A 24703-nucleotide genomic window follows, 5' to 3' on the forward strand; every position below is an offset into this window, starting at 1 on the left:
TGATAACGTATGGAGGCTCCTCTTTGCAATCTCACAATTGAATGCAAAGTGCATTTTAATAAACTACAGCATCGCTGCATTTACATCATCCACCTGGATTTCAAGTGCATCCAAAAAAAAAAAAAAAGAATCCTGCAATTACTAAATTAAAACATTGCACTGCCGGGTCATCTGTGCCCATAACGCATATTAATAAAACTTTAATGTGAATTTTTCACTGCTGCTCGTATGAAAACACAAATGCCCAAAGCCGATCCAAACAGAGATGACAGAGCTGAGCAACGGAAGAATGTGCCAATGCCTGAAAATGCTCAGCGCTGTTGCAATAAGTTTGATCCAGTAGCTGTACGGCACAGCTGCTTGTTTCAGTAGCCTGCCTGCCAGCATCTTACCATTTGACCTGCTTGGCTCCCATGACGTCCCTGATCTTTCAGCCTCCCAACTCGTGATTCTCTCGTGCCCACGATACAGGACCAGCCCGTGCCTCGGCCATGCCTCTAACACAGAGTGAAGTCCATGCTGCCCGTTCCAGTGCAGGCAGAACAATACTCATCCACTGCTCATCATATCACTGGATCGGACCCTTCCAAACTGCAGTGCTGCCTTAAACAACAAGTCTGTGTGCAGCTCCACTACCCAATCGTTCAACTGCCCTTTAAGACTGGTCTTGTGATAGCACAAAAAAAAACTAAAACAAGCTGCTGGCATCAGCGATATCGGTGCTGCTTTCTGTGTGTGTGTGTGTGTGTGTGTGTGTGTGCGTGCGTGCGTGTGCGTGTGTGTGTGTGCGTGTGTGTGTGTATTCCAGTCCTTAATGTAGCTTGCTCATGAAAAATGATGCATTCATCCCGTCTCCAAAAAGCATTCCCGGGCTGCAGAGGAACTGAAGTGGAGGCTTCAGATCGGGCAGCAGGACGCAGGATGCAGCAGAATGAAAACAGAGCGATGATCCCTCAAGCCAGGAAGATGTGGTTCAGGGTAAAAGACATCCTGTTTTTGTTTTGTTCCTCTCTTTCTTTCCTGCGGTAAATGTTTCTGCTGCTAACGCATCCTCCTCTCTCCTCTCTGTTCATGGTCTGCCCACACACATCACCCCCTCCCCTCTCTCCTCTCTCACGGTCGAGGGGAGATGAATTTTAGCTGGGGGGGAGGGGAGGGGTCTTCTCGCACTAATTAGACTGCATTACTCAGCTGGTCAGGGGATGACTGTGGCAGATCCCAGTGAAGACCGTTTATATGATTTTAATTTAATCAGTCTGTCATCCCAGCCAGTGCTACACCGCTATGGCTGTTCAGCTCCCAGCATTGTCCCCGTTACCATAGGCTTTGAAAAATGCAATGCTGTTACAAACGTGCATGAGGGATTGCACTCCAGAGTGTTCAGAATAATATACCAGCGTCTTCACAGCCATGAGTCTGAAACTGCAGTGGAAACATTTCTCCTGGTTTCTCATCTCCTCTCTGGGAGTATATCAATAGTTCAGCGTTGGGGTAAAATGCTCTTTTTAAAAGAGCAATGTAAAATCCTTTACAGTGCCACTAGACTTTCTAGCTTGGCAGCGAGTAACACATTTGGACGACAGTGTTAACCAGTATGAAAAACATGCAGGTCCTACATAACTGTTACCCTGAGTGACAGATTTCTACAGTCAGGCTCAGGCTCAATATTCAGGTACTTTCTAGCTAATAGCCCCCCGTAGCTCAAGAGTAGATGACAGTGAGCTAAGGCCATCTTGATGACACCAGGCACCTGGTCAGCAGGAACCTGACTGTGTGACTGTCCCTGCACACCACGCGGCCGTGCCTTTACCAGGAGAGACACTGGGACCCCTGCGCTCCCCTGACTGTGTGACTCCCCCTGCACACCACGCGGCCGTGCCTTTACCAGGAGAGACACTGGGACCCCTGCGCTCCCCTGACTGTGTGACTGCCCCTGCACACCACGCGGCCGTGCCTTTACCAGGAGAGACACTGGGACCCCTGCGCTCCCCTGACTGTGTGACTCCCCCTGCACACCACGCGGCCGTGCCTTTACCAGGAGAGACACTGGGACCCCTGCGCTCCCCTGACTGTGTGACTCCCCCTGCACACCACGCGGCCGTGCCTTTACCAGGGGAGACCCTCGGGGACCCCTGCGCTCCCCTGACTGTGTGACTCCCCCTGCACACCACGCGGCCGTGCCTTTACCAGGAGAGACACTGGGACCCCTGCGCTCCCCTGACTGTGTGACTCCCCCTGCACACCACGCGGCCGTGCCTTTACCAGGGGAGACCCTCGGGGACCCCTGCGCTCCCCTGACTGTGTGACTCCCCCCTGCACACCACGCGGCCGTGCCTTTACCAGGGGAGACCCTCTGGGACCCCTGCGCTCCCCTGACTGTGTGACTCCCCCTGCACACCACGCGGCCGTGCCTTTACCAGGGGAGACCCTCGGGGACCCCTGCGCTCCCCTGACTGTGTGACTCCCCCTGCACACCACGCGGCCGTGCCTTTACCAGGGGAGAGACTCTGGGACCCCTGCGCTCCCCTGACTGTGTGACTCCCCCCTGCACACCACGCGGCCGTGCCTTTACCAGGGGAGACCCTGGGACCCCTGCGCTCCCCTGACTGTGTGACTCCCCCTGCACACCACGCGGCCGTGCCTTTACCAGGGGAGACCCTCGGGGACCCCTGCGCTCCCCTGACTGTGTGACTCCCCCTGCACACCACGCGGCCGTGCCTTTACCAGGGGAGAGACTGACTGTGTGACCCCTGCGTGCTTTCCCCTGACTGTCCCCTGACTGTGTGACTCCCCCTGCACACCACGCGGCCGTGCCTTTACCAGGAGAGACACTGGGACCCCTGCGCTCCCCTGACTGTGTGACTCCCCCTGCACACCACGCGGCCGTGCCTTTACCAGGGGAGACCCTCGGGGACCCCTGCGCTCCCCTGACTGTGTGACTCCCCCTGCACACCACGCGGCCGTGCCTTTACCAGGAGAGACCCTCTGGGACCCCTGCGCTCCCCTGACTGTGTGACTCCCCCTGCACACCACGCGGCCGTGCCTTTACCAGGGGAGACCCTCGGGGACCCCTGCGCTCCCCTGACTGTGTGACTCCCCCTGCACACCACGCGGCCGTGCCTTTACCAGGGGAGACCCTCGGGGACCCCTGCGCTCCCCTGACTGTGTGACTCCCCCTGCACACCACGCGGCCGTGCCTTTACCAGGGGAGACCCTCGGGGACCCCTGCGCTCCCCTGACTGTGTGACTCCCCCTGCACACCACGCGGCCGTGCCTTTACCAGGGGAGACCCTCGGGGACCCCTGCGCTCCCCTGACTGTGTGACTCCCCCTGCACACCACGCGGCCGTGCCTTTACCAGGAGAGACACTGGGACCCCTGCGCTCCCCTGACTGTGTGACTCCCCCTGCACACCACGCGGCCGTGCCTTTACCAGGGGAGACCCTCTGGGACCCCTGCGCTCCCCTGACTGTGTGACTCCCCCTGCACACCACGCGGCCGTGCCTTTACCAGGAGAGACACTGGGACCCCTGCGCTCCCCTGACTGTGTGTGACTCCCCCCTGCACACCACGCGGCCGTGCCTTTACCAGGGGAGACACTGGGACCCCTGCGCTCCCCTGACTGTGTGACTCCCCCTGCACACCACGCGGCCGTGCCTTTACCAGGAGAGACACTGGGACCCCTGCGCTCCCCTGACTGTGTGACTCCCCCTGCACACCACGCGGCCGTGCCTTTACCAGGAGAGACACTGGGACCCCTGCGCTCCCCTGACTGTGTGACTCCCCCCTGCACACCACGCGGCCGTGCCTTTACCAGGGGAGACCCTGGGGACCCCTGCGCTCCCCTGACTGTGTGACTCCCCCCTGCACACCACGCGGCCGTGCCTTTACCAGGAGAGACTCTGGGACCCCTGCGCTCCCCTGACTGTGTGACTCCCCCTGCACACCACGCGGCCGTGCCTTTACCAGGGGAGACCCTCTGGGACCCCTGCGCTCCCCTGACTGTGTGACTCCCCCCTGCACACCACGCGGCCGTGCCTTTACCAGGGGAGACCCTCGGGGACCCCTGCGCTCCCCTGACTGTGTGACTCCCCCTGCACACCACGCGGCCGTGCCTTTACCAGGAGAGACACTGGGACCCCTGCGCTCCCCTGACTGTGTGACTCCCCCTGCACACCACGCGGCCGTGCCTTTACCAGGAGAGACACTGGGACCCCTGCGCTCCCCTGACTGTGTGACTCCCCCTGCACACCACGCGGCCGTGCCTTTACCAGGGGAGACCCTCGGGGACCCCTGCGCTCCCCTGACTGTGTGACTCCCCCTGCACACCACGCGGCCGTGCCTTTACCAGGAGAGACACTGGGACCCCTGCGCTCCCCTGACTGTGTGACTCCCCCTGCACACCACGCGGCCGTGCCTTTACCAGGGGAGACCCTCTGGGACCCCTGCGCTCCCCTGACTGTGTGACTCCCCCTGCACACCACGCGGCCGTGCCTTTACCAGGGGAGACCCACTGGGACCCCTGCGCTCCCCTGACTGTGTGACTCCCCCTGCACACCACGCGGCCGTGCCTTTACCAGGAGAGACCCTGGGACCCCTGCGCTCCCCTGACTGTGTGACTCCCCCTGCACACCACGCGGCCGTGCCTTTACCAGGGGAGACCCTCTGGGACCCCTGCGCTCCCCTGACTGTGTGACTCCCCCTGCACACCACGCGGCCGTGCCTTTACCAGGAGAGACACTGGGACCCCTGCGCTCCCCTGACTGTGTGACTCCCCCTGCACACCACGCGGCCGTGCCTTTACCAGGGGAGACCCTCGGGGACCCCTGCGCTCCCCCTGACTGTGTGACTCCCCCTGCACACCACGCGGCCGTGCCTTTACCAGGAGAGACACTGGGACCCCTGCGCTCCCCTGACTGTGTGACTCCCCCTGCACACCACGCGGCCGTGCCTTTACCAGGAGAGACCCTCGGGGACCCCTGCGCTCCCCTGACTGTGTGACTCCCCCTGCACACCACGCGGCCGTGCCTTTACCAGGGGAGACCCTCGGGGACCCCTGCGCTCCCCTGACTGTGTGACTCCCCCTGCACACCACGCGGCCGTGCCTTTACCAGGAGAGACACTGGGACCCCTGCGCTCCCCTGACTGTGTGACTCCCCCTGCACACCACGCGGCCGTGCCTTTACCAGGAGAGACACTGGGACCCCTGCGCTCCCCTGACTGTGTGACTCCCCCCTGCACACCACGCGGCCGTGCCTTTACCAGGGGAGACCCTCGGGGACCCCTGCGCTCCCCTGACTGTGTGACTCCCCCTGCACACCACGCGGCCGTGCCTTTACCAGGGGAGACCCTCTGGGACCCCTGCGCTCCCCTGACTGTGTGACTCCCCCTGCACACCACGCGGCCGTGCCTTTACCAGGAGAGACACTGGGACCCCTGCGCTCCCCTGACTGTGTGACTCCCCCTGCACACCACGCGGCCGTGCCTTTACCAGGAGAGAGACTGCGCTCTGACTGTGGGACCCCTGCGCTCCCCTGACCTTTACCAGGAGAGACACTGGGACCCCTGCGCTCCCCTGACCCCCCCCTGCACACCACGCGGCCGTGCCTTTACCAGGGGAGACACTGGGACCCCTGCGCTCCCCTGACTGTGTGACTCCCCCTGCACACCACGCGGCCGTGCCTTTACCAGGGGAGACACTGGGACCCCTGCGCTCCCCTGACTGTGTGACTCCCCCTGCACACCACGCGGCCGTGCCTTTACCAGGGGAGACCCTCGGGGACCCCTGCGCTCCCCTGACTGTGTGACTCCCCCTGCACACCACGCGGCCGTGCCTTTACCAGGGGAGACCCTCTGGGACCCCTGCGCTCCCCTGACTGTGTGACTCCCCCTGCACACCACGCGGCCGTGCCTTTACCAGGAGAGACACTGGGACCCCTGCGCTCCCCTGACTGTGTGACTCCCCCTGCACACCACGCGGCCGTGCCTTTACCAGGAGAGACCCTGGGACCCCTGCGCTCCCCTGACTGTGTGACTCCCCCTGCACACCACGCGGCCGTGCCTTTACCAGGGGAGACTCTGGGACCCCTGCGCTCCCCTGACTGTGTGACTCCCCCCTGCACACCACGCGGCCGTGCCTTTACCAGGGGAGACTCGGGGACCCCTGCGCTCCCCTGACTGTGTGACTCCCCCTGCACACCACGCGGCCGTGCCTTTACCAGGGGAGACCCTCGGGGACCCCTGCGCTCCCCTGACTGTGTGACTCCCCCCTGCACACCACGCGGCCGTGCCTTTACCAGGAGAGACACTGGGACCCCTGCGCTCCCCTGACTGTGTGACTCCCCCTGCACACCACGCGGCCGTGCCTTTACCAGGGGAGACACTCTGGGACCCCTGCGCTCCCCTGACTGTGTGACTCCCCCTGCACACCACGCGGCCGTGCCTTTACCAGGGGAGACCCTGGGACCCCTGCGCTCCCCTGACTGTGTGACTCCCCCTGCACACCACGCGGCCGTGCCTTTACCAGGAGAGACACTGGGACCCCTGCGCTCCCCTGACTGTGTGACTCCCCCTGCACACCACGCGGCCGTGCCTTTACCAGGAGAGACACTGGGACCCCTGCGCTCCCCTGACTGTGTGACTCCCCCTGCACACCACGCGGCCGTGCCTTTACCAGGAGAGACACTGGGACCCCTGCGCTCCCCTGACTGTGTGACTCCCCCTGCACACCACGCGGCCGTGCCTTTACCAGGGGAGAGACTCTGGGACCCCTGCGCTCCCCTGACTGTGTGACTCCCCCTGCACACCACGCGGCCGTGCCTTTACCAGGGGAGAGACACTGGGACCCCTGCGCTCCCCTGACTGTGTGACTCCCCCTGCACACCACGCGGCCGTGCCTTTACCAGGAGAGACACTGGGACCCCTGCGCTCCCCTGACTGTGTGACTCCCCCTGCACACCACGCGGCCGTGCCTTTACCAGGAGAGACACTGGGACCCCTGCGCTCCCCTGACTGTGTGACTCCCCCTGCACACCACGCGGCCGTGCCTTTACCAGGAGAGACACTGGGACCCCTGCGCTCCCCTGACTGTGTGACTCCCCCTGCACACCACGCGGCCGTGCCTTTACCAGGAGAGACACTGGGACTCCAAAGCAGCAGATCCTAATACTGTCACGTGCAGCAGCACCAAGGCTATGACAATCAAACACGTGAACACTCTGCATATCAAACACGTGAACACTCTGCATATCAAACACGTGAACACTCTGCATATCAAACACGTGAACACTCTGCATATCAAACACGTGAACACTCTTCATTTCAAACACGTGAACACTCTTCATTTCAAACAAGTGAACACTCTTCATATCAAACACGTGAACACTCTTCATTTCAAACACCTGAACACTCTGCATATCAAACACGTGAACACTCTGCATTTCAAACACGTGAACACTCTTCATTTCAAACACGTGAACACACCTGAACACTCTTCATTTCAAACACGTGAACACTCTCAAACACGTGAACACACTGCATATCAAACACGTGAACACTGCATATCAAACACGTGAACACTTCATATCAAACACGTGAACACTCTTCATATCAAACACGTGAACACTGCATATCAAACACGTGAACACTCTTCATTTCAAACACGTGAACACTCTTCATTTCAAACACGTGAACACTCTTCATTTCAAACACCTGAACACTGCATATCAAACACGTGAACACTCTGCATATCAAACACGTGAACACACTGCATATCAAACAAGTGAACACTCTTCATTTCAAACACGTGAACACTCTTCATTTCAAACACGTGAACACTCTTCATTTCAAACACGTGAACACTTGAACACTCTGCATCAAACACGTGAACACACTGCATATCAAACACGTGAACACTCTGCATATCAAACACGTGAACACTCTGCATATCAAACACGTGAACACTCTTCATTTCAAACCCGTGAACACTCTGCATTTCAAACACATGAACACTGCATATCAAACACGTGAACACTCTGCATATCAAACACGTGAACACTCTTCATTTCAAACACGTGAACACTGCCTATCAAACACATGAACACTGCATATCAAACACGTGAACACTGCATATCAAACACGTGAACACTGCATATCAAACACATGAACACTTCATTTCAAACACATGAACACTCTTCATTTCAAACACATAAACACTCTTCATTTCAAACACGTGAACACTGCATATCAAACACGTGAACACACTGCATATCAAACAGGTGAACACTCTTCATTTCAAACACGTGAACACTGCATATCAAACTTTGTTTGCACGGATTCACTCAGACATGCTCAGATAACAAGCTTTGCATAAACAAAGCATTATTCATGATTCCTGTTTTCAAGAGCTCAAGATGTGAGCATGGGCTGGCAGAAGAACTAGATAACTGAATTACAATACAGTGACTATCTGAGCAGTCTGGGTCTCTCTCTGAAGATCAATACAGTAACTATCTGAGCAGTCGGGGTCTCTCTCTGAAGATCAATACAGTGACTATCTGAGCAGTCGGGGTCTCTCTCTGAAGATCAATACAGTGACTATCTGAGCAGTCGGGGTCTATCCCCAGCTGACTTCTATTTTTGCATGATATGATTGAAGGTTTTCTTTATCATGTGAAATGATCTTGTAACCTCGAACAGCATGTAACACAAACAGGGCCCTACTCAGCTGAAGTGACCCCCGACACACCCAGCGGGTGAACCCTGAGGGCCGCTATATAATCAGCAGCTCCAGCAGCACTCTCTATTGATATCAGTCAACTGATTGTCACCAGACTGCACGTCCCTTTGGGAAATAAAAGCATAACAGTAGATAGTTTACATGGAAGGAAGTTGCTGTACAATTTCCTGACATATACTGCTCATCCACTTCCTGGTAACTGATTGTTCTGAGCTTAAAGGATCCTGAACGACCCTTAGAAAATGAGAGCTGTCTAGAAATACATATCGATATCTGTTGTCAAGAAATACTAAAAGAAGCGTCAGAAATTAAATGCCAAATCATTTCAAGCGGAAGTGTTTGTTCATTGTAACACGCGCTTGCAACCTCTCACTGCAGAGCTGTATAGCGCAATGAATGGAAATGCACGCCAGGCACAGAGCTGCAGTGTTTGCTGCCATCACTCATGCGCTGGGGCTCTCTGTGTGTTTAAGAGATGCTAGGTGGCTCGGCCATGGTTACCCAGAGGCCTCGCACTGCGGTCCCTCGCTGGCCGCCTCTTGCTGCCCCTCGTACTGCTGCACCAGCGCTCGCACGCTCCAGCCAGGATTCTCAATCTCCTCGTCCAGGCTGGCACTGCTGCTGCAGGAGAGAGGGCACAGACCTTTAGACAGGTGCACAGCGAGGAGCACAAGCTGCAGCAAGCAGGGTAGCACAGGCACAACGTGGAGAGAGAGAGAGGAGGAAGCATGGGCACAGTGCAGGGAGAGAGGAGGAAGCATGGGCACAGCATGGAGAGAGAGAGAGGAAGCATGGGCACAGCACGGGGGGGAGAGGAGAGAGCATGGGCACAGCATGGAGAGAGAGAGAGGAGGAAGCATGGGCACAGCGTGGGGAGAGAGGAGGAAGCATGGGCACAGCACGGGGGGGAGAGGAGAGATCATGGGCACAGCGGGGGGAAAGAGGAGAGAGCATGGGCACAGATGGGTGGAGAGGAGAGAGCATTGGCACAGCGCGGACAGCCTATTTGTATCTCGGCTATTAGATTCAAGTTAAAAGCCTTTCTACCCCCGATGGCCTCACATATTATATTTTTGGATGTTTTTATAACATGTTAATTTAACCGTACCGCATTCATTCAACACAAATGCAGCTTTGCATTGTGCTGTAATACATGCAATTGGCCACACAAGGGCAGCACAACCCTGTATTAGAGTGATACAGAATGTATTTTGTATGTCTCACTCACCTCTGCTCTCGTGGCAGCACTCACTCACCTCTGCCTCTCCTGCCGGTATCGGAACACCTCCCTGCCCGATCGGGACGCGTCCTGCCGGGCTGCCGCCAGCGCAGCCACTGCGTTCTGAGCCATCGCCGTGGCGGAGTGCGGCCTGTGATTGCCCGAGGCCGGGGGCTGGCTGTGACCCGCCACAGCTGCCGCTCTCTGATTGGCTGACTTGACGGAGGGTTTGAAATGAGCTGCCAGAGCCAGGATGAGTCTCATGGCAGACTTGAGGTTTCCTTCCACGATGTCTGAGAACAACAAGAACAAGGGAGATGGACCTGAGATCCTGCCTCATTCTCTACTGCTTGAGATCCTACCTCATCTCTACTGCTGGAGATCCTGCCTCATTCTCTACTGTTTGAGATCCTGCCTCATCTCTACTGCTGGAGTTGCTGACTCATCTCTACTGCTTCCTCTTGGATCATTATTCAAGAACTCCTCTAGAGAAGATGGTCATCTTTCCTCTTGTAAAAGTTCCCCAAAGTAAAAGCACAGCAACGTGTAATAAAGCCAGGTGGAAGCATGGTAAAGCCAATGTAAAGCCCATGTTTAAACATTGTTAATAATATATACTGTATAATACTTTCTCAATATGTTCAAGTGTAAACATTTCAGCGTGTCTAATCCTACACTTTTAGCAAAGCGAATATCCTTAATACTGCTGCCCCTCCTCCACATTGCCCTCACCCCTGGCAGAGGCCTGGTGCATTCGGATCCGCTTGGACGAGACAAACTGCAGGACCTTCTCCACGTTCTCCTTCATCTCCTGCTGGCTGCTGGGGTTCATGTGAATGCCACTGAGGTGCTCACCAGCTGAAACAAGCAGGGAAGCCATGGATGAGAAGCACAAGGAAGCCCGTCAGCGACCCTGGCACAGGTTTCATGAAGCTGTGGTTTGGTATTCTCCCATCACTGACACAGTGGGCATCAGGGTGGGCCGGGACTCACCCAGGATCTCAACGAGGTGTACCGGCACTCACCCAGGATCTCAACGAGGTGTACCGGGACTCACCCAGGATCTCAACGAGGTGTACCGGGACTCACCCAGGATCTCAACGAGGTGTACCGGGACTCACCCAGGATCTCAACGAGGTGTTCCGGAACTCACCCAGGATCTCAACGAGGTGTACCGGGACTCACCCAGGATCTCAACGAGGTGTACCGGAACTCACCCAGGATCTCAACGAGGTGTACCGGGACTCACCCAGGATCTCAACGAGGTGTACCGGGACTCACCCAGGATCTCAATGAGGTGTACCGGGACTCACCCAGGATCTCAATGTGTACCGGGACTCACCCAGGATCTCAACGAGGTGTACCGGGACTCACCCAGGATCTCAACGAGGTGTACCGGGACTCACCCAGGATCTCAACGAGGTGTACCGGGACTCACCCAGGATCTCAATGAGGTGTACCGGGACTCACCCAGGATCTCAACGAGGTGTACCGGGACTCACCCAGGATCTCAATGAGGTGTACCGGGACTCACCCAGGATCTCAATGAGGTGTACCGGGACTCACCCAGGATCTCAATGAGGTGTACCGGGACTCACCCAGGATCTCAATGTGTACCGGCACTCACCCAGGATCTCAACGAGGTGTACCGGGACTCACCCAGGATCTCAACGAGGTGTACCGTGACTCACCCAGGATCTCGAGGTGTACCATGACTCACCCAGGATCTCAATGAGGTGTACCGGCACTCACCCAGGATCTCAATGAGGTGTACCAGCACTCACCCACGATGTCAATGAGGTGTGCCAGGATGACCCCGTCCCTCAGATCCTGACGCAGGTCCTGCACGGGCTTCACCTCAGGCTTCTTCTTCAGCTGCGAGTTCACCCAGGACACGTAGGCCTGTAGCTGCTGCTGAATGAGAGAGAGAGAGAGGGAGGGAGGCTCAGTCTCTAACTCTGCTGAATGTGAGAGGGGATTGAGACGAGGTACTCTCCCCTCTCTCTCTCCCTCCCTCCGAGTCAGAGATTGAGACGACTTAGAGAGAGGAAGAGAGAGGTCCAGGAGGCTCGTCTCTAACTCTGCTGTCAGAGATTGAGAGAGACCTACGAGAGGGGGGGAGAGAGAGGGAGGGAGGCTCAGTCTCTAACTCTGCTGGATGAGAGGGGGAGAGAGAGAGGGAGGGAGGCTCAGTCTCTAACTCTGGTGGGTGGCAGCTTCATTCACTAGCAATCCTTTCACCTGTGGAAGCCTGGACTCAGAATGGGTTTAGTGGATATGAATCCACACCAGGGAACAAAGCCCACTGAGAGTCTCTGCTCGAGAGTCCCAGGACTGGTTAGGATCGCAGCACACTGTTTCAGAGAGCATCTGGGAGATCTACTGCTGCCTGTCATATTGCCCGCAGTGCCAAAATGGTCTGGATTCGTGCCCAGATTATTGTACTTGTCATCATTAAGCAATTCACCTTGCATTCTGCACAAGGGGAAGTTCTCTTTTGTTCCAGAGCTTTGTTGTGACAGCGTGGCTTTAGCGATCACTGCACCCCTCTTCAATCCCTGTGACAACACAAACCCCTCTTCAATCGGGCACAACTCTGAGATGGCAGCAGGCTTTGTTCTGCCTCTTGCACAGTCAGCATGCAGTACTGTACAGGAGGTGCTGATGAGAACACACAAAATACCAAAAGCACTCATTCAAACACTGAATGTGTGTAGGCTTGGATACAGAAGCTACCAGCAGACTGCAAACCAGAGAGCTCTTTCACTGACTGACACGGAAAACACTGCAGGGGTGAATGACCCAGGAGGTAAAGCAGTGAAACAGGCTTCTTGGAAGACAAGGCAAGCAAACTGAGCACTTAGTGTGGCCCCAACATTAAAAAAAAAAGTTTCTTTCAAAACTTCACTTGTGAAACCTGTGTAGAGTAACTAATGGAAGTGCAGAATAAGACTGCAGTTGTCAGGCTTCAAGCCCCTCTGGTCTGCATTAGAAGCGGCTGAAGTATATTACAGCCCCTGACACACAGCCTTTGAGTGAGAATGCCGTGTGGTTTGCTCAGCAAAGAATATGTTTCCAGTTGTGAAGCAATATTAAAACATTCTTGTGGGCCTGGCTTGTGAACTGCAGAATGAATTAAAGCTTTGTTTGACAGCATGTCCCATCTGTGACAGATGCCAGCGTTCCTGCAGCACAGCTAAGCAGGCAACCCAACACTGAGACACAGGCAGGGAGGATGTGGGGAGAGAGGACAGGGGAACCTGAGCTGTCTCACTGAGACACAGGCAGGGAGGATGTGGGGAGAGAGGACAGGGGAACCTGCGCTGCCTCACTGAGACACAGGCAGGGAGGATGTGGGGAGAGAGGACAGGGGAACCTGCGCTGCCTCACTGAGTCATGGATCATACAGATCTACCCTGTATCAGCACTACATGCATAAGAGCTATTATTACTGATATTATATAGCCTCTACTTTTAATAATAAACAAGCCCTTATTCAGACAATGGGCAATCCTGTACCTGCATATATATTCCACTGGATGTGGAAATCAGTGACCTTGTTGAATTATTTAACTCTGCAGCATCTTTTTTCCTTCGGGGCAGAGCTGAGGATCACCAGCATGTGACTGTCACAGGCTGCTTCATTCTCAGATGCTCCTAAGACTCAACTGAAACTCATGCTGTGTTCACTTTTTAAATCAAAATCACGAGAGAAACGTAGGATGGGCTTTACATACAGGTTCACAGGACGCACTTTCACAAAATGTGATTCTACAGCAACACAGCAGCACGTTCACACAGTCAAAACACTAACCTGCCCTCTCAGTGTGGAGATTCAAAGAGAACGCTCTTGCAGGTGGAGTCACCTTGTGTTATTTCATTACTCAGTTCAATGCTACAGTGGTAAAACTGTGAAAATGTACAGCCAGCAGGGAGTTTGACTCGGTCTCCACGTCTAAACACACATTTAGAATAGTTTTACCACACTGGGAGTCTGTTTACGATCCACCAGGTAGCTTTGCTGTAAGGACACAGGCTCCCTCCAAACCTGTTTGGTGAAAACCTGTACTACTTGCAGCAGAGAGGGGTTATAAATAAATGGCTCCCTAAATTTAAAAATGTTACTTTTCCAGTTCTTGTTTTACAATAACATATCTATGATGTTCTCTAAACTTTACCGTGTGTAGTTATTTCCAAAGCTTACAAAGAATATCTGATAAGGCCTTACCGTTTCATAATTTAGCTTTGTTTAACATACATTGCTATCCTATCACGTTGACTCTGCTTCAAAAGCACTGGCAGTTCAGTACTAAACGCGCTGTGAACACGCTGCGTTATGAAGTCGGCTGCACGGCAGTGCTGTACATCTGCCGCATTGCTCTTGTGCATTATGTAAGACATATTGAATGACTGCATCATGAAATAATAATAAAACAACGAGCACATTGCATTGCCAGTAAAGGTTACACTGCTAGACCGCCTGGGTTCACTCGTACTGCACAGTCCGTTTCCAGACTTTCAAATGGACTCTTTCCACGCTGACATCGCCAGCACACTTCTTCAGACTTTGCAGAATAAATAGAGACACGTGATTCCGGGGCAAACACCAATGAGATCACCGCTGGTGAGACTGAAAACCGTCTTCTAACTCGACTCGGATAGAACAGAAAAGAAAAGAAACGGTATTCGCGAAAAACAAAGCGATAAACACCAGTGCAAGACCATATTACTGCACTCTAGTGTACAATGCTGGCTTAGAAAGTTACCTCGTTAACACCTTCCTGCAGCACATCAAGCAGATTGCCTCTAGACAGAGATGCGATCATTATCAAAGTCTTCCAAAAAAAAGAAAGAAAAAAGTAGCAGCGAATAAGCAATCCGCTGTTTGATTTCTTACTCCGATGCACCCGAGAAGTGTTTAAAAGCACCCGTGTGACGCCCCGCCGCCTTTCTTTCCCATGTGTGCCGCAGCACCGTTACAAGAAGCCGGAGAGGGGAGAGTCTCACTGAGCATGCTCAGACTCGCCGCTGCACAGAACGCGTGTGAGGCGAGGCAGCGTCGCCATGGCGACCCCGGCCGCACGGAGGGGGGCGGGGGGGGCTGAGCAAGGCCTGTCTGAGCAACATCTGTAACCCATTAAGACTGGGGGGGCGTCCAAAGAGAGGCTCTCTTTTTATTATGGATTTCAAATCTCCCAGAATAGGGGCGGATATGTATGTGTTCTGGGTTGTTGTTTTTTGTGAGCCACTGTATGTTCAGTATGTGTGTGGCTTTGTAACATGGAAGTCTGTAACAGAGTCTGTAACACTGTGTTCACATTGCGGTTGCAACATCTTTCTGGTGCTTTGAAAGCGATACCAACACAAAACAAACCAAAAAAAAATGTCTCAGCTTCTACCACAGGGAACCTATCGCCCTTACATTACACGTTTTACTTCAGCTAATTCCTGAATATTTCACCTCCTGTTGTAAATGAGTGGATGTTTTGCTTCGTGCTGACTTTGAAGTGAAAAGGTCGTCCATGCAAGTTCACCCACCTTCGTTCTTGATAGGAAGGGTGTGTTGTGTTGCCTCGGTGTGGAGGAGCATCACTACACTGTGGCTGCTCTATCAGCCACATCCTCCCGCATGTTGTCTCGTAATTTCCTGTCCTTTACATTGAATACAGTGTTCGGTTCTCTGTTACAGTGTTTACCAGCCTGGCTTTCCCGTGCTTATCACGCCGCAGCGATGCTCATGCATTAGAGAGCCGTGTTGGAAACGCGGTCCTGGTGTGAAGCCTGTCTGCATGTTCCAGTGTGGCAGAAGCGTATGCGTTGAGTACTTACTGAGGTTCCTGCCACAGCTGCATTGCTCTGTGCTGGCGTGCCCATGGTCCCTGGATAGATACTGCTGCCACTCTGCAGACCTGATGATCACTTCAACTCTGGAAAAGGAATTGAAGAGATGAACAGACACGAGAGGGACGCTATGAACTACACAGTCTGTACTTCATAAATATGAACCCACCTGACCTGCAGAATGGGTTTTTAATGTTTCACAGTGTACACATATGTTCTTTCATTGAATCACTCGTACAGCAGTATGCATGCACTGAGTTACTTGGCATCTTTCTGGGCAGGTCAGTTGTAAATGCTCCTCTATGAATGAATACAGACACGGCCATTGCTGCCCGGGGCTGCACTGCCAGCAATGTTTCTTCAGCTTGTGTAAGACCTGCTCTTACCGCTCTGCGTTTCCAATCCTGTTCAAATCCCACTGACTGCAGTGGAGCTCCAGTGTGGGAGTCTGTGGCAGTGAGGGGCGTTACAGTGGCTGTGTGTGTATTGCATAGTAATGGGGAGAGTGGCTGTGGGATTGCTGGTGGCTCTGGGTATCAAGGGGTTTATCTCCAGCAGGCGCGCCTCTGCTTCACACTAACGATAACACATTTTCAATACCATGAAAAAGCATGTATGGTAAACAGCAAACCGTCAAGTTGTAAAAAACACTGAAATGAAATCACGTGTCAGCAGCCACAATAAAACATGAACCGTGAACAGATACTGTCTGCGTGGAGTAGAAATGCATTTTTCAAGACAGCCCTGGATCAAGTCCTTACCCACAGGTACTGCACGGTGCACTAGGGAATGTAACAAGCATAAACTCGATGCCTTGAAAGACAAACTCGTACCCATTCAACAGCGTCTCTTTCTCTCGCTGCGCAAGTGTTCGGGACAGCAATGCACTCCAACACACCAAAGCACCGCGTTCCTCACGCAGACATGCACGCATTGCAAACAAGCAGAGAGCAGGGAACACGACACTTGCCTTGAGAGTGAAATGCAGCTGCAGCCGCCCGGATGATACTCCTGCCCGCTGCTGCGCGGCGGTGTGCAAGTTCCTCTCCAGTGGGTTTTGAATTTGTATCTTTTATTTTTAGATTTAAACAAAAAGAAAAGAGGAAATTGCGTTCTGTCTGTCCTGTGTGTGTCGCAACGAATTCTGCATCCTCTCATTGCAAACAGCGTGCTCCTGTTACTATAGCAACACACACGGCCGCACAGCCTGGCCTGCACAGATAGCCGCAGAGACGCGGGGGGAGAGGGAAAGCTTGGCTTCTCACTTCCATCAGCAACAAACAGTCATTTTAAAACAAACAGCAAAATAATTCATTTTTTATTTGACAGCATTAAACTTGAAATACTTCTTGCATCTTCAACATGCGTCACAATTTTCAAACGAAAGTTTTTAATAAGCTGTTGCTTTCAATTCATTAAGTATAACATTTCAATAATAAGTGCAGGGTGAATTCTGGATAAATCACTTGTACAAATGTATATAACACTTTTTTAAAAAGTTTTTTTTTTTTTTTTTTTTTTTTTTTTTTTTTTTTTACAGCCCGTTCCCTTTTTACTTTTTGTCTGTGTTGAGATGCTTTGATTAGTTCAATTGCTGCTGCGATTCAGTTTTTATTCATCAGCTAAAGTGTCTTTATAGAAGAGCCAGCGCCATCTAGTGGAAATACAGGGTGGCACAGGCACTGGAGCTGAGGGAACACGCAGCCGCTGTGGGACTTGCAGCTTGGTTTGAGGGGACGAGGTTTCAGGCCACTGCACGGCACACCAGGGGAGACCTGGGGTTTGATACAGCAAAGCTGCCTCAGACCAGGTCTCCCGCTCTCCTGGAGCCTGGGGGCTAAGAGCAGCTCCTGAAAACTCATTGCACCATAGCACAGAAAATGTCAAAAAGTCCCAAACAAAAGGCACAACGTTTAATTCAAATATATGATTAAAATAAAACTTTGACAATGTGATTTGAATCTGCTTTTTTAAATGACATGCAGAGTGATTTGCGGTTTTCTTCAATAACCGTCTGTTTTGGCACAAAGGCATCGTTAATAACATGTGTTGTACTTCATGGTGAAAAGCTGCCACATGTCATTGTGACATGTCCTTCCTTCAGCTTGGTCCTTCCTGCAGTTCAATCCCATATGAAAATGAATGTCTCCTCATGTAAAACGGCCCGTTTTGTGATTGTATTAAAAGAAAACTTTTTAACTTTTTCCTGTGTTTTTTTTTTTTTTTTTTTTTTTTTTTTTTACAGAAACTGTGGAGACTCATTAACAGTGTTGTGAGTCCTCCAGTATTGCATAGGAAGTAATATCCCTGTAATTCAGCTTTCTAATGACAGTGGATGTGCCCACAGTAATATCCCTGTAATTCAGCTTTCTAATGACAGTGGATGTGCCCACAGTAATATCCCTGTAATTCAGCTTTCTAATGACAGTGGATGTGCCCACAGTAATATCCCTGTAATTCAGCTTTCTAATGACAGTGGATGTGCCCACAGTAATATCCCTGTAATTCAGCTTTCTAATGACAGTGGATGTGCCCACAGTAATATCCCTGTAATTCAGCTTTCTAATAACAGTGGATGTGCCCACAGTAATATCCCTGTAATTCAGCTTTCTAATGACAGTGGATGTCCCCACATCAAAATGTCCCGGCCACACTATAACAGCACTCAATGGGGGCAAGCTGACTCCCATCCCATTATCAGACTCCACAATTCCACAGTGCTGCTTTCTCATACAACATGTAACCCATGTCCTGTCTGATAAAGGAATCGTTAAAGGTACAAGTCACTGAACAGTGTAATCAGACTGCAGAGGCGCGTTACCTGTACTGTGTTCCTCCCTAACCCTGGCTGTATCAGAACCAGAATCAGGGCTTAACACAATCCCTGCTATACATGCACACACGTCTCTCTCAGTGTCAGTGATTCTGTTAATGTGCTTAACCATGCTTTCACTGTCCTATCCTCCCGCAGACTGTACACCTCAGTTAACAGATCGGCTGTTATTATACCTGAGTCCCGTTTGCAGGATTCATCTTCTGTGATGGTTCTGCTGGTCTGGGTGAATTGTTATATGATTTCCTGGCTGCGACAGCAGGCTTTGCGTTTCTTACTGTGCTGTGTGCTGGTCTAGGCTCTGCAGGGAAGTCTATGGTGTTGCTTGATCTGCTGTGTGCTGATCTACGCTCTTCACGGAACTCTATGGTGTTTCTTGCGGTGCTGTGTGCTGACCTACACTCTGGAGGGAAGTCTATGGTGTTGCTTGATCTGCTGTGTGCTAATCTACGCTCTGCAGGAAAGTCAGTGGTGTTTCTTGCTGTGCTGTGTGATGATCTAGGCTCTGGAGGGAAGTCTATGGTGTTGCTTGATCTGCTGTGTGCTGCTCTAGGCTCTGCAGGAAAGTCAGTGGTGTTTCTTGCTATGCTGTGTGATGATCTAGGCTCTGGAGGGAAGTCGATGGTGTTGCTTGATCTGCTGTGTGCTGATCTACGCTCTTCATAGAACTCTATGGTGTTTCTTGCTGTGCTGTGTGCTGACCTACGCTCTGGAGGGAAGTCTGTGGTGTTGCTTGATCTGCTGTGTGCTGATCTACGCTCTGCAGGGAAGTCATGGTGTTTCTTGCGGTGCTGTGTGCTGATCTGCTCTGGAGGGAAGTATGGTGTTGCTTGATCTGCTGTGTGCTGCTCTAGGCTCTGCAGGAAAGTCAGTGGTGTTTCTTGCTGTGCTGTGTGATGATCTAGGCTCTGGAGGGAAGTCTGTGGTGTTGCTTGATCTGCTGTGTGCTGATCTACGCTCTGCAGGGAAGTCAATGGTGTTTCTTGCTGTGCTGTGTGCTGATCTAGGCTCTGCAGGGAAGTCGATGGTGTTTCTTGCTGTGCTGTGTGCTGCTCTAGGCTCTGCAGGGAAGTCGATGGTGTTTCTTGCTGTGCTGTGTGCTGATCTACGCTCTGCAGGGAAGTCGATGGTGTTTCTTGCTGTGCTGTGTGCTGCTCTAGGCTCTGCAGGGAAGTCGATGGTGTTTCTTGCTGTGCTGTGTGCTGATCTACGCTCTGCAGGGAAGTCGATGGTGTTTCTTGCTGTGCTGTGTGCTGCTCTAGGCTCTGCAGGGAAGTCGATGGTGTTTCTTGCTGTGCTGTGTGCTGCTCTAGGCTCTGCAGGGAAGTCGATGGTGTTTCTTGCTGTGCTGTGTGCTGATCTAGGCTCTGCAGGGAAGTCGATGGTGTTTCTTGCTGTGCTGTGTGCTGATCTACGCTCTGCAGGGAAGTCGATGGTGTTTCTTGCTGTGCTGTGTGCTGATCTACGCTCTGCAGGGAAGTCAATGGTGGCATACACTGTGGCATTGTTCTGTCGTTGTTTTTTCAGCCTCTTGCTGCTGAGGGAGAGGTGGTAGTTTGGGGCTGGATCAGTTAGCACCTGGATCTCTGCGTAATGCAAGTCTCCCTCGTCTCCTGCGCGATTCCTCTCTTTCTTCTTCTTGTCAATGACCGCGTAGATTGGGAGTTCAGCCACCGCATCATATATGTGGTCTTCGAATGTCTTCTAAAAATAAAGGAGAAAGTCAGTGTTTTCTGCAGGCCGTCACAGCAGACTCAACAGCACATGCTTGTTGTATAAAAATAAAATGACAGCCAGCATTGTAACCAGAGCCCCAAAGAGGAGGGCAAGCCAACCAAAACCACAACGAACTTTCCCACAGCGAACTTTAATCATTAGCTTGCTGTGCTAAGCAGCCTGTTTAAACCAAGCACAGCCACACACTCACAATCTGCTCTTGAATTTAGATGCTCAATACCTTAACACAGACTACAGTATATCACAATGACAGTGACTAAGAGAAACGTCCTCCAGTGAATGAGTGGACGTCTTTGTCATTGTCCAGTTCGTTTTTCTAGTTGAGTTGATTTCATTTCCTTCACTATTTCGATTGCTCTGTGTTTCTTAAAGCATTGGTTAGCATACCTTTGTGAATTCTCTAAAAGCCTGTTTAATTGTGATAGGTACACACCTCACACTGACTACAGCTCTGGAAACAAGACAGTGCTATGAATGGTTAGAGTACCTTTACAGAGTGACTGCTCCTGCTACCTGCAAATGAAACAAACAATACTGAGATCAATGCTTCAGGGCTCAAACCACAAAGACACTTCACTCACACACATATACATACATATATAGATAATAATAATAATAATAATAATAATAATAATAATAATAATAATAATAATAATAATAATAATACTGAGGGGTGGCTAAGCATGGCATCACATGTCATACAGAAAAGTTCAATAGAAGAGACAAGCCGCTTACCTTTCGTTTTGTTCTTTGGTGAAGCCCCTGGCACCCACCTGGAACTGAAGGGAATGCATTCCCATTAATATCCTGCATTCCCATTAATATCCTGCATTCCCATTAATATCCTGCATTCCCATTAATATCCTGCATTCCCATTAATATCCTGCCATTAATATCCTGCATTCCCATTAATATCCTGCATTCCCATTAATATCCTGCATTCCATTAATATCCTGCATTCCCATTAATATCCTGCATTCCATTAATATCCTGCATTCCCATTAATATCCTGCATTCCCATTAATATCCTGCACTCCCATTAATATCCTGCATTCCCATTAATATCCTGCACTCCCATTAATATCCTTCCCATTAATATCCTGCATCCTGCTCCCATTAATATCCTGCATTCCCATTAATATCCTGCATTCCCATTAATACCCTGCACTCCCATTAATACTCTGCACTCCCATTAATATCCTGCATTCCATTAACACCCTGCACTCCCATTAATATCCTGCATTCCATTAATATCCTGCATTCCCATTAATATCCTGCTCAACAGGATCCCTCCTGACTCTTTTTAACATGTTTCAATCATTCTGAGGGGTTGTCTGTGTTGAGCTGCTTTCTCCTGAGTTCCTGAGTTGCTCTTGTGCTCAGAACCATGGCCGTGGCGAAAGTGTATCTGTGTGTTTATATTCGTTTTCAAAAAGCAAGATAAAGAGGAGAGAACACCGTGAGATCTGAACAAAAGACAGAGAGAGCCTTCAGTCAAGCACTGTGTGTGTGTGTGTGTGTGTGTGTGTGTGTGTGTGTGTGTGTGTGTGTGTGTCTGTCTGTCTGTCTGTCTGTCTGTCTGTGTTTTATCAATACTGTTCATTTCATATGGTTTCTGTTCCTATATAAATAGAGAATGAGGCGCGTTTTCTTTCACCTTGAAACCTGCTATTAAAATAATAAGTTGTTTACTCACTGATCCCAAGCCCTGGGCAAAAACAGATACAATGTATAATCAATTAAAATGATTATTCGGATGCAAATGACGGCTCCATAGTCGTGCCGCACCCAGATTATAGCACACCCTTCCCTTCAGCAAGTTTCGTGTTGCCGGTTTATCGTTTTACATATCAATAGATGTGTGTAAAGAACTTCACACTGAATGCCAGACTCCCCAGACAAGCAAGCAGGTACGCTTAGCACGGCATAGTTCATTAAAACATACGTGGGTTCTCCATACCCGTACACGGGGTGTCCCTCGCGTCTCCGACCTTTAGTTACTATGGTGATAAAATTAAACATTAATTATTGCAGGTTTATTCTTTACCAATTAAACAGCGCTGCGACCGAAGTGAACGAGCTTAAATAGATTATGTGAATCATTAAATGACCAAGAGTGTGTTCAATTTAACAAGGAATTCAGAACAACACAGCTGTGCCTGTCCAGAGCACGCAATGGTAGAGTCATAACTATAGAAGGCGTCTGTCAGGACAGATTGTGAGCGCTATAGCCCCACTTACCACATCCCAGGTTATATTCACACACCGCGGCAGAATGGAGAGGGGACAGTAAAACGGCATTTATAACGAAAGGTAGCGGGTTTCTTTAGACAAAAGTTATACAGCCTAGCCCTCCCAGAGCAACCTTTCTCTAAGGCAAGGGCACACTTTAACTATCGGTGCAAAACTGCATTCCAAACTTAGACAAGTGACAACAAACACCAAGAAAGTTTTAAAAAATAAATAATAAAATAAACCTTGCCTAACCTGTACAACAGTACCGTAACTTCTCAATATTATAATTCTGCTACATAATAATGCACTTACAGATCAGCACGCCGGGACCAGCTATTCCCCATGGTAAACCATGCCCGTGTCCTATTAGTTCTGCGTTTCCTTTGACTAATAACAAATCCTTAACTGTTTCCTTGTTCCGAGTAGACTACCCTGAGGAGTGTCTGAAAAAACAAAGCAGCTGGGCCGGCCCAGTTTAGCGCTCACTTGGAGGGTAAAGCCTTATTAAAAAAAAAAAAAAAAAAAAAAAACACACACACAACTCTGTGAATTAGAGAGCTCTCGTCATACAGGTGGACTTTGCTGGCAGTGCGTATTTCTTCGATCTGATTCATAAAGCTATTTCAATTGTTGGTACAGCGACGTTGGATAAAGTCCTTGTTAACTTTTTTTTTAAAGCATTTACCGGAGTCTGTAATTTACTTCTGTTTTTGAAGGAAAAAAAAAAAATCTGTTAATTGAAGTCAACGCGGAACGTCACCTGAAAACAGAACCTGTTCTTTTAATACAGGAAGAAAGCAGCCGTCGCGGTGTGACCCGGTCACATTGACTCCTGTAGGACACAGCACAATGTGAACGAGTCTGACTGGTTTAAAAAGCAGAAAGCAGGTTGGATAAAGAGATCAAAGCGCATTGAACACACACTCGGGCGTGTTTGTTACAGGCTTGTCACTCACATGATTCAAGCTACGTCAATTTGGAATTCGTTGTTGAAAGTCCAGTTTGTTTACATCACCCGCAGTTTGGTGTTGCAAAGCTTCTCTCGTCCCTTGAAACATGCTTTCCATTGCATCAGCGAGCCACAGAAATAAATATGCGTCTGAAGTTTTGTAGCAGTAGCAGGTTATTAATGGAGAATCACCACAGGAATGTCAAGATGAGGGCACATGAGCTTTTATTATCACACGCACAGATTTCCTGGAAGCGGAATTTGGTTAATGAAAATCACCATATTTATTAGTCTCGGAAGCACCTGCCAACCGAACCTCTGCTGTCAGCCTTCTGTCAAACAGTCTAGCAGGAGGGATGGGGCAGCATGTCTCTATGGCTGAACGCACTGGGATCCCACTTGCACAGCTAATGAATCAGATGAAGGTGTGTGCTCCCAGGTTCCTTTTCTCTTCCTTTTCCTGCCCGTCGCTGCGTTGTTTGTTTCTTTGTCCTGGCAGCTCTTGGGTGAGTTGGTTTAACTGGATCATTCGGGCTGCTGAGCTGACGCGACAGGATCTAAGCCAGCCCCGTTATCACTGGATTCGTTTAATCCCATCAGAAATATCTGCTGGAGAGCAAAGTCTTTTTATATCTCAGTCAGGGAAACAGACTGTGACTGTGTTGCTATGACGCTATGGTTTAGCCCTCCATAAAAACCTGTGTTAAGCTTTCTGGCCCGATTCATCATGAAATACAAACCCAGAAACAGATTCAGTACGTAGCTTCAGCATTTCCTTTTCACTGTCCAAATGTTCTAATGCAGGTCTTACTGCAAGCCCTCTCGTGCGTCATAAGGATGTGAAGAGCTGAACTAGTTCTAATGGTCAGCTAGTGACCCGTCCCTTTGGACAACTGGGCTTCAGCAGAGCCAAGTTGAAATGAAAGAAGTCTGGAATAAGAGTTTTGCAAGCTCCGGTTATTTTGGTACCTTTCAGGCAGAGCCCCTTGTTTCCAGAGAGTTCGGAAGGGAAGGGTATTCAATGCATGCATGTTGTTTGCCAGCTCCTGTCAACACTCAGCCCTGCCAGATGAATTACAGACAGAAAGCACACGTATCTCTCAAGGCAATGCATTCTGGTAAGTGTAGTCCTGCTATGAAAGGTACCCCAGAC

At 51.0% G+C, this 24703-nt stretch overlaps 2 protein-coding genes across 7 annotated transcripts in view; both read right to left on the reverse strand.

Moving 5' to 3' along the window:
• Nucleotides 1-19420, reverse strand: part of dixdc1b (DIX domain containing 1b) — a 29772-nt gene extending 10352 nt beyond the window's left edge. For 2 of the 6 annotated variants that reach the window (XM_041234896.1, XM_041234891.1), the window contains exons 1-5: nt 14722-14923; nt 11740-11869; nt 10688-10813; nt 9993-10248; nt 9238-9357 (exon numbers count right to left, since the gene is read on the reverse strand). In XM_041234896.1, coding sequence (XP_041090830.1) covers nt 9238-9357; nt 9993-10248; nt 10688-10813; nt 11740-11869; nt 14722-14781 — 692 coding nt within the window. In that variant the 5' untranslated portion in view covers nt 14782-14923. Of the gene's footprint in view, nt 1-392; nt 1696-9237; nt 9358-9992; nt 10249-10687; nt 10814-11739; nt 11870-14721; nt 14924-15784; nt 15883-16766 lie in introns of those variants that run through there. The other 4 variants (XM_041234894.1, XM_041234893.1, XM_041234892.1 and 1 more) reach the window with 4 other exon arrangements.
• LOC121303965 lies at nt 19401-23215 on the reverse strand. Its single transcript, XM_041234867.1, has 6 exons — nt 23144-23215; nt 22914-23028; nt 22312-22366; nt 21102-21145; nt 20854-20879; nt 19401-20333 (listed from the first exon to the last, which is right to left on the reverse strand). The coding sequence occupies exons 1-6, from the start codon at nt 23213-23215 to the stop codon at nt 19401-19403; spliced, it is 1245 nt and encodes a 414-aa protein (XP_041090801.1).
• Nucleotides 23216-24703: the final 1488 nt, after the last annotated feature.

This window comes from Polyodon spathula, chromosome 36 (assembly GCF_017654505.1).
Source record: "Polyodon spathula isolate WHYD16114869_AA chromosome 36, ASM1765450v1, whole genome shotgun sequence".
Lineage (NCBI taxonomy): Eukaryota > Metazoa > Chordata > Actinopteri > Acipenseriformes > Polyodontidae > Polyodon > Polyodon spathula.